We start from the raw sequence: 10,130 nt of genomic DNA on the forward strand, positions 1-10,130 counted from the left end.
GAGAATTCAATCTGCCTATGCATGAAACTATAACTATCCTTTGGATCAAAGCTACCCATTTCCATAGTTTTAAACAGAACTTTTTTCTCAGACTTTCAGGTGGAACAAACACTCATAGCCCCTCAAATCCATTTAAATTATCCGAGGAGCAGTTAGGGTTTTATTAGTTTTTAATGTGCTTTACTGGCTGTAATCTTAGATTGTTTTGTCACTCTTTGTGATTCTCATGGTGTTATATACAATTTTGACTGTTCCTGAATAGATGATGAATGCACAGATGCATGCAAGCATGCAAATCCTCTCTATGGATTTAGGCCCAAAAAAGATCCTCTTCTAGTGCTGATGATTCTGTAGGTTTCTTTAAGAGCTCCAGAAGGAAGCTTCAAAACGCTAACCCCATTTGATGAAACAAAAACTAATAAGTTCTATCCTGTGAGACCACAGGTATTCCTACCATGTGTTAGAAGTGAAATTCTGAAGAAACATGGTGAGATCTTCCTTTAATATATACCCCAGTAACCCATCACAGTTTTATTCCTTCCCCAGTTGTTGCATTTCCCTGCCAGTGGTGCTCTTTTAAATCTCCTGGGTATTTTTTGCTCCTAGTTCTCCCAACACTCCCTTTGGAGCTGACATGTTCATTCTCCTAATTGAAACATTTTGATTCCAGTCTTATACATTTTGCAGATGGGCTTTAGGATTGGTGGGATATATCAAATCATTGACAGGATGAAAACTTGTGTCATTCAGTGAAATGTTACAGTTTCTCTTCAATTTCATCATTTAACCTTACCCTGACCACTTGCCCCTGGGCTTGAGGTGAACAATGTCACCGCCTCCTCAATTAACTACTCTCACTGTATTAATTGGGCTATAGATCTCCTATGGAAAGTCAAGGGTTGCTATAACTAGTTAAAAGCCATCCTTCAACACAGATACCAAGACAAAGATATTAATCTCTAAGTTAGTTTCTCCCCTGTCAGTGCTAGGCTTTGCTACAACATACACAAAATTCAGCATGCTTCTTAGACTGTCACTATTTACTAACCCTCAGGGGAAGCTACCATGGTATTATTGAATTATTACAATGTGTGTGTATGTGTGTGTATAAATATACATATGATTTCCTAATCAGTGTCTCAGTTTTCTTCTCCATCTTCATGTAACAGAGAAAATACAGGTTCCAGATTCTGCGGTTTTCAATGGAGAACAAAACATCAGGAATATCAGGAAGATAATACATTGGACATGGAAGACAAGTTCTTCCATCAGATGCCTTATTGGTAAGATGGAAATAAAAAAATTAATTAAAAGAAAAATTTAGGAAAAAATTATTTCTGGAATTGTGTAGTCAAAAGTTTGTTTACTCTAATTTTTGTTACTTTAAACTGAATTAATTACGCACATTTAAAAAGAATTCTGTGTATAAAGACCATATGCAGCTTTGTTTCTGTTTTTTTTTTTTTTCACTTATTTTTTAATGATTGCAACTCACAGAAATACTAACATTGTTCAAACTACACTGAGGAAAAATTCTAAAAAAGTATCCTAGCATATCTGTTAGTATCCTTCAAGTATTTACAAAGATGTTTTTGCTTTCAGATGTTCATAGTATGATAGGAATTGGGGGTGGAAAACCATTTTTCAAGACATGACTTCAAAATTATGTCTTTTGTGAAAATATAACTTTTGTGAAGCACTCATTGGCTTAGGCTAAAATAGATTCAGTCAAGGCTAGACAGAAATAGCAATATTAGCACCTGGTCTGTGAAAGCTGGTTTTTTTGACATGCAGTTGCCAATATTCAAAAAAATTGCAAATCGGAGGGCTACATATTTATGAGAACCAGTCTCCATGAATCTCAGATTTTATCATGTTAGAAGTTTCTTTCTAAATGAGAACAGTAAACTTGTAAGTGAAACTTGCAAATCAGTTTTATCGCTGTCTATGTGTGCATATGTATGATTTATAAATATACTTGAAATTCCAAATTGAGCTTGTAAGTAGGTCTGATAAGTTTTCCTCCTTTCTACATCAGTGCTGTGACTCAAACAGCTGCAAATTTTCAGTTCAATGGTCACCTACAGCAATAGAAAGCTACAGAAAAGGGGACCGTAGGTTTATTAAGTTGTTTTTCTAATATAATGTAGCATAAATCAGTTAAAAATATTATCTTCCCTGTTACTACAGTACAGACAGCACTTAGAGGAACCTCTGTTGTTCCAGGTAGCTGTAGCACTGATTCAAACCAGTAATAGCTTGCCATGATAATAAAATGATTTATTGTCTGCATATTCTGTAAATTACATTCATTCTGAAAAAATAGTAAACTATTTTTTATAGTCTTCAGGTCTTTTTTATATATAAGCAATAGTTTCATCACCAAAGCTACAGACAATTAAATATAGAATAACTGATGACTTTAGGCATCAAACAAGTCAAAAGATTGCATTCTTTTAGCACTTTGTCAGCCCCAGAGCATCTGAAACACAGCTGAAAATAAAGGAGACATTTCTGGTCTTAAAATAATTTATAGGCTGTGAAATATTAAAAAATGTGAACCAGAAGTAAAGATACTACTGGAGGTCAAAAACTTTTTAATTCTTATTATTTTTTTCTAGTTGCTTGGTTGCTCGGTAAACTGCTAGAAAAGCATTTCTTGGCAATTACCTTCAGAGATCTTTGTAAAGCAGTTTTACACACTTTGGACATTCTTCCCCTCATATTGTTACATGGTCTTTACGAGGCTATCTAGAAATGTTTCCTTATTATTACACATGTTTGTCTGGAACACACCTAAAATAAGCCAATTAATTAGTCATGATGGGCTCTTTTCAGCTGCACACTCATTTTCAAATGAATTTATTGAAGTAAAGGATTCACAGCATATGGACTCACAGACTTCTTATGAGTTAAACTGGCATCCATATGTACAGCTTTCAGTAGAGAATGCTAGAGTAATATTTACAATGTAAATATCAACTTTATTACGTAAGAAACAAATATATCACAACTTTCACTTCACAACATATTTGTTCTGGTTTGATGACTAAAGTCATCTCTTTGAAATACTATGTGGAACTCAAAAATAGCTTGTTCTTGTCATAGTCTTTATCAGGTGTCCTTCAGAGGTCCTGAAAAGCAAAGGAGAGATGTGCTTTAGAAGTCACTTTTGCACACAGTTGCATCATGAGGTGTATGAGGGCAGAGAGCAGGCATTGAGTAACACTTGATACAAAACAATTGCTGTGTTTGGGACTGACAAGCTGAGATGTGGCTGCTCACAGGAGTTTTACACTCAGACCAGACCGTGAGATGAGAAAAGAAAGGTTGAAGGACTAAAATACTAAAATTGTTATTGCAGATTAGCCTACAGCACAGAATTGCCCACTTTGAAAAAACCATTATCTTTGAAATGGATACACAAATTCAGGTTGCTCTTTCCACTCTACATTAGCAAACGGGGAACTGAAATAAAATAACAAGTAACAGTCAATACTGATTCACCTGCAGGTAGATCTGCCTCATCAGTAAAGTCAATAAAAATGGAAAGAACTGAAAATGTTTTCATCTATGACCTGCTGCACCACTATTCTTTCTCCCTTTGTGAATGCCAGAACTTTGAGAAGCTGCAAAATCCAAGAGCAGATATTTCTTGCATTAATCTTGTCCAGAAAGAACATTTCTTTCCAGAATCGTGTTGCTTAAAAATTATTTAATTCCTCAATGCATAAGCAGTTTATGTCCATTCTAATCTTCAGGAACTTTAAAGGAATTGCCACATTTGTGGAAAGGAAAAGAACATTTTCTCATTTTATTTCAGTCTTGAAAGGAAACGTCTTCTTTGGGTCAGAGGGATGGGTGGTTTGGGATGACACAAGAAATGACATTTCTCCAAATTTTATCTTCAAGAATAGCCTTCTAATCTTTTTTCTTAATTTTTGAGACACAGGTGAATGCCAAAAACTATCCCATCATCAATTTCATAATACGTTTCCAACAACACCAAGCCAAATTAGCTTCTACCTTACTCCTTCAATATTTTGTTCCTGGAAGTGTTGATGTAAAAGGGATTATGTTTCAGCAAATTAAAGAGAAAATAATTGTGAATGACTTTAGAAAAAATAGTAGTAGCTAAATGGAAAACAGTAACTGCAAGATTTGCATGTCAAGTACTTTCTTAAGTACTTGAGTACTACTCATCTTGCTGATGCTTTTAGTTCTAGGGGCAACTTCTTTCTAATGAAACAGATGTTGAACAAAATCTGCAGCATTTTTTTAATGAAAAGAAATATCCTTAAGTTTGTTCTCTGAAGAAATAATGATCTTTGTAATTAAAAATCAGTCACTTCTGGTTTTATGCTGCAGTGCTCACTGGTTGAAACACCCAAGTGAGTTAGGTGCATTATGAACAGTGCCATTTAATTAGGAATTTTCAATAGCAGCAATCATGTGATAACATAAAGCTTATTATTGATATTATTATTTTATTCAGACACAATGAGCGAAGAAATATTAGAAATATAAAGCTTCTCATGGAACATGACTCCCTTTCCTAGAATATCCTGATTTTCTGATAGGCCACACTCCCTGTACAAATAATGTAATTTTATGGGTCAAGTCAAGTTACAGAGAGCAAGAGAAAAGACAATCTTGGCATCTCACCAGTGGGAGGTGGCTCAGCAGCTCATCTACAGAATCGTAGTTTTCTGAAAAAGATGGTTCAAGAAGTTCTGCTTCATCTCGAAGTTTAGCAGGATTTAGTTCTTCCTGGCTGTTGTGGATCAGAAACAAGTTTTATTGCTCTCAGAAGAAAAAGCAAAGAAAGCAAAGCCCTCTTCTAGCTGTAGCTTCTGCACATTTTCTTATACTTAAACCGCAGTGTTACAGAACATATGAAATATCATGTTAAATGAATACAGAGACGTGATATTTGAAAGCAGTTGTCTAAGTGAGTGAATATACAAAAAGAATACAAGGTCTAAAAAAATGTATGCTGGCAAAACTCACCTATACTGACAAGGACATATCCCTTTCAGGGATTTTCAAATTTTCATTTCATGCGCTCACAGAGAGGCAAATTTTCAATATATTTCTTTATAAAATTGTTGTTCATGTTCCATAGCTCTGTGGGTTTTTTCCTTAAGAAGATTTTTTCTAAACAAAAACGATTTAATAGTCTGTTGAAAGATTTTTTAAATTGCCAGATGCCATCTTCTCTTTATTCTTCTATTCTGATTGTGATATCTGTTCCAGTCAGGGAAAAAATGTTGTAATGTTGTCTATATTTGAAAACCCCTCTATAAACTATGCTATCAAGTCATTAACATTCGGTGCCTTTTGCTTGTCCTCTCTGTATACATACATGGATATAAACCTTTTCTGTCTTAATGCCATAGAAGTATGGAAAGAATACATATGTGCTTTCTTGTAGTACCTTCTTTTTCCAGTTAAAACTGAATTTAAGTATTTCTTCACAGCCATCTGCTTTCGAAAGCGGCTGTAGTTGTCAGTGAAGACAGCGTCAGAGTGGCGTTTGACAGGACTGTCCTGGGAGCTGGCAATACAACAATTACAAAGGAAAAGTTAAGAGACGATATCTGTTTAAAAGAAAATACCATTAAATGAGTGAAATCAGCTTTATGGTATTGATTAGCCTAATAAAACCAAATTTTCATTTCCATCCATGACTTCAGATCTTTCTTCTGCTGAAAAAAAGCCACTGCTTGCACGGCTTACTATGTATTTTAATAACAAGGATCGAATTCTAAAAATTGTTATTCAGCCTTTTGGGGAACACCTTCCACCGATTGTTTTCTCATCTTGCTTTTGCCATGGTCTATGCGATAAGGATACGTAGTCAATGATTTCTAAAGTCCTTGTCCCAGGAGTTCTGCAAGATCAAGTGGCTAAGAGTGGATTTCATGACTCCTGCCTGTTCTCACACCCCAGGTTGCACCTTTTAATAAACAGATTTTTTCCTAATTTCTCTAATTTGTGTGAATATATTTCAGTACAATGGCAACCTGGTTTAAGTTGCAATAAGCTCTTAAAGGACCTCATCGCTGTTCACATTGAACTCAGTGGAGGTGGACTCTGCCACTGAGGAAAGGTAGAGTGGAGCATCACATAAGTAGCTATAAATGCTTCTTCTGAGGTTTCAGAAGACAAAACACACTTTGTGAAAGCAAAACCTGGAGGTTTTTTCCTCAAGCGCAATCTTGGGAAATGCCAGGGTGTTCTATTTTATATGGTCTTTGGTGGTTTACAGCACATGAGAAACTGGAACTGTATGTTCTGAAACAAAGGCAGCACTGACATAAATGAAGAACCTAATTTTTACTCGGCTTTTGAGCATATGAAGTAGGCACTCAGTGGTACCATCACAGCGGCTCACAGGTGCTGCTTATGGATTTGAAAGCAAGGGAAGTATACAGTGATCCTATCCAGCAGCCAGTGCCCATTAGTTTATTGATGTGTTGGTCTGGAATCTGCATCCAGACCCCTAGTCTATAAATTTGCCTCATTTTTTGAATCCTGCTGCAATACAGACCTCACAAACATCTGCCAATGTGTTCTACAGCAGAAAAAAAAATTATACCTTTATGTTTTCACTATAAACCAATCATTTATTGATTTCATTGTGCATTTCCCTGTTGTTAAGTACTGAGTAATCAATCACTTTGTATTTACTTTTGCCACTCATCCACCAAGCTAGTAAAAACACTACCGAAAAAACCAATCAACCATTTGGCACGATAATCATTATAATATTTCCAGTACACATTATCCACGCTTTGTGCAGTGTCTGTTGCTCTACCTCTCACAGCTGTGTCAGGAATAAATAGTAACAGTCTCATTTAGTAATATCACTAAATACTTATATAGGATTTTCAGCTCCCCCATAATTATATAAGCTTCTCTTTTGATATCTCTAAATCACGAAAAGGAGACCTTGGATACAGAAGAGTAAAAAAAAAAATGCCAATAAAGCCAGCTAGGAAAAAAAATCTACCTAATGTGTCACCTCACCTAACTCGTTTTCTAATAAGCGAATGCAGATATCTCTTCACAGCAAGTTTAGCCAAAAGATGGCTGTAGACACTGGTGAAAATTCCATCAGCATGCCTTGCATTTCTGAAATGGACAATAAATAAACTCTACAATACAGCCTGGGTTCATATAATTTTGATAATGTTAATTTTGCAAACATACTGCTTTCCTTAATTTAACTATTGTACATATTAAAGGGAACTAATTTCATAAAGTAACTTTCCGATTTTCACAATATACTTTTTACTCCTTCCTGGAAAGTGAAAGCCTTCATCATGCCACAATGGAAATAAAATCAACCTTTCTGCCGACATCCCTACTGCTACCACTATTCAAGCAGCAGCTGTGGGATTTTCTTCCCTAACTGAATCTTCCTTTCCTAATCTCAGTTTGAAAATGTGAATGATTTTTTGGCAGAAATCAAGTAGTCCATCATCTTTTGTATTTATGATAATAAAGAAACTCACCTATCAATAATTCTGGACAGATCAAAATAGAATTTCTCATTTTCAGGTAGTGTGTTCTGCAAAATATCTGATTCTGACTTTAATGACCCACGGGCATGGTCAGGTTCACTGGCTCCATCAAATGCCATTCTGTTTCCCAATCTGTTGGAGAAAGAAACGGTGTAAAGTACAGCTAGCTGAGGACATGAGACACTTTACTGGAGATAACATTCTGCTTTGCGTCAAAATGCATATCTACCTACTTTCATCGGTAAGGGAATCAAAAGAAATCTGGATAATTCAAAAATCACTTTCAGGTAGAATCCATGCTTAATTGTAGATTAATTGACATAACAGATCCTTCTCTCAAATTCATATTTTCTAGATAAACGTTATCACTGAATGCAATTTATTCCAGTGCATAATGTATGACAATCACAGTACAACTGACAACTGTGAAGCTTTTCTTAACAACTGCATTTTGTATAAATGATGGATGAAATTACCAGCCTCCACCCAAGCAAAGTGAAAACTGTTCCTGTGACGTACTTACCTCCCAGTTAAGACATAAGATATAAGATGTGCATTAAAATGCAGAATGAAACAGTTCTTAGGCCTTCTCCAAAGAAAGCAAATACACCAAGAACTTCAAACTAAATAAAAAGTGCAGTCATGTATCTCTACATGTCTTTATTCTCTCATGTTAGAAGCCAAAAAATCTTTTAATCTCTTCAAATGTATCATGGCAATTGCTCTGTATAAACTGATGTACAGTTACTGCACATTTTCGTAAACTGCAGTTTCTTATGAAGTGTCATATTTTATCAAGGGCAGTCTGACTGCATAGCAGTAGTTTGGCATCATTCCTTCTGGCTGCTCTGATATTCTGTGGCAGACAAGGAAATCATTGTAGGAAACCCCTGTGTGTGATGACATGCAAAAGTCACATACTAAAACTAAGACTTAAGTCCTTGCAATTTTAAAGTCACCTTTAGCACTATTTATATGTCTGATTCATGTAAGTATCCCGTCTGGTAGGAAAAAGGTGCAAAGTTGCTGTGTAAAACGAGCAGGCTCAAGTCACACCTTTTGGAAGTCAGTGAGTGCTTTTTTGCCTGTTTTTCACTGGTCCTTCTACATTTGAGGCTTCTCTCACCGAAATGCAAACCGTACCGTTCTGCCATCTTCATTTAATTCAGCTGGACCACTAACAGCACCTTCAACCGGCCGAAGCACGCAGAGCTACAAAAGCTGCCCTCCGCCCTGTCCCCGTTCACTTCCCAGGGCTCACCGTGACCCCACATCGCGTCCGCCCCCTGCGCACACCGCGACCCAGCCCGTGGGGCAGCGCTGCTGCAGCCGCCTCGGGAGGTGCGTGCGTGTCCCGGGAGCTTTTACCGGGTGGGTTCGGCGGGCAGCGACCGGGACCGCCTGACCGCAGCCTCGCCGCGGGGACCCCGCGCACCCGCCCGATACCGGGCAAACACCGCCGGCAAGCGCCGCACTGCGCGTCCCACGGGAGGGCACAGCGGAGGAGTGGCGCTTCTCACAGCCCCTCCGGCCATCGGCCAGGGCTGGGCAGGTGCCTGCGGGCAGAGGGGCGCGGAGCGCGGAGCGGAGCTCGGAGCGGAGCGCGGCCTTACCGCGGGACGGGAGGGAAGGCGGCACCCCGCGGGGGCAGCGCCCGCGCCCGCCAGCAGAGGGCGCTGAGGAGGGCGAGGGCGAGGAGGAGCGGGGATGCGCCGCGGTGCTCCATGGCCGCCACCTGCGGAGGGAAGAGCGCAGCCGTCACCCTCCGACCCGGCCCGCCCGCACCCGCTGGCCCCGGGACTCCGCCGAGCCACTGCCCCGGTCCCGCTCCCAAACCAGGTCCTTGTCCCGAAAGACGCCGCCGGCCAGTGGGGTCACGATGGCGGGGCAGCTGCCCGCGGTCAGGGAGAGCTGGCATTTCCGAAGGCGACCCCCGGTCCGGTGCGAGGGGCAGAGGTGCCCGGGGCTCAGCAACTTAAGCGGTAGCAAGAGAGGGTCCCGCCCCGGCTGCCCTGGGCTATCAGAATCTCTCCCCTCTCCCCGACGGCCGGGATGGCTTCCCTGCAGGTCCGGGAGGGGCGAAGAGGAGCGAGGGTACGGGCCGGGGACATCCTTCCTCACGCGCTGGGAAGTTGCCGCTGTGGCGGGGAGAAAGTTACTCACGGAGCCGCGATTCCGTCGGTGGGTCTGGCTGGGCGGGCGCGGAGCGGAGCGGTGCTGGGGGAGTGCGCCCTGCTCCGCTGCGCTGCTGCCGGGGCGGCGGCAGCAGAGGGTGAGGAGTAGGAGGAGGAGGATGAAGAGGAGGGCTCCGTCTCGCCGCACGCTCTGAGCTGCCCGCCGCGCCACCGCGTTTTATAGCGTTTACACGTTTCTGCTTCCGAAGAGGCAATCACGTTACTGGAGAGACGTCACCCTTCCCAAGGGGACGGTCGCTTTGTTCAGGACAGTCAGAGACTTATATTTAACACATGAGCAGTCGCGTACCTCTTCCCCCTCCCCCTCACCCCCTCGGCCATTATTTGATTTAGGTTAATGACATAGTTTTGGAGGAGCGGAGCCCCATCGGAGGGGTGATTCCGCCTCGCCAGGCGGGAGAGCAGG

General features: G+C 40.5%; 1 protein-coding gene across 2 annotated transcripts; it reads right to left on the minus strand.

Annotated features, from left to right (window-relative positions):
• Positions 1-2,831: 2,831 nt before the first annotated feature.
• On the minus strand, positions 2,832-9,876 carry VIP (vasoactive intestinal peptide). 2 transcript variants are annotated; one of them, XM_059841961.1, is made up of 7 exons: positions 9,693-9,876; positions 9,143-9,264; positions 7,521-7,661; positions 7,033-7,137; positions 5,438-5,557; positions 4,666-4,774; positions 2,832-3,134 (listed from the first exon to the last, which is right to left on the minus strand). In XM_059841961.1, the coding sequence occupies exons 2-7, from the start codon at positions 9,253-9,255 to the stop codon at positions 3,126-3,128; spliced, it is 597 nt and encodes a 198-aa protein (XP_059697944.1). In that variant the 5' UTR covers positions 9,256-9,264; positions 9,693-9,876; the 3' UTR covers positions 2,832-3,125. The 2 variants fall into 2 exon arrangements, with proteins under 2 accessions (XP_059697944.1, XP_059697942.1); XM_059841959.1 differs by lacking the exon at positions 7,033-7,137 and having other exon boundaries at positions 9,693-9,872.
• Positions 9,877-10,130: the final 254 nt, after the last annotated feature.

The sequence above is a fragment of the Haemorhous mexicanus genome, chromosome 3 (genome assembly GCF_027477595.1).
Source record: "Haemorhous mexicanus isolate bHaeMex1 chromosome 3, bHaeMex1.pri, whole genome shotgun sequence".
NCBI lineage: Eukaryota > Metazoa > Chordata > Aves > Passeriformes > Fringillidae > Haemorhous > Haemorhous mexicanus.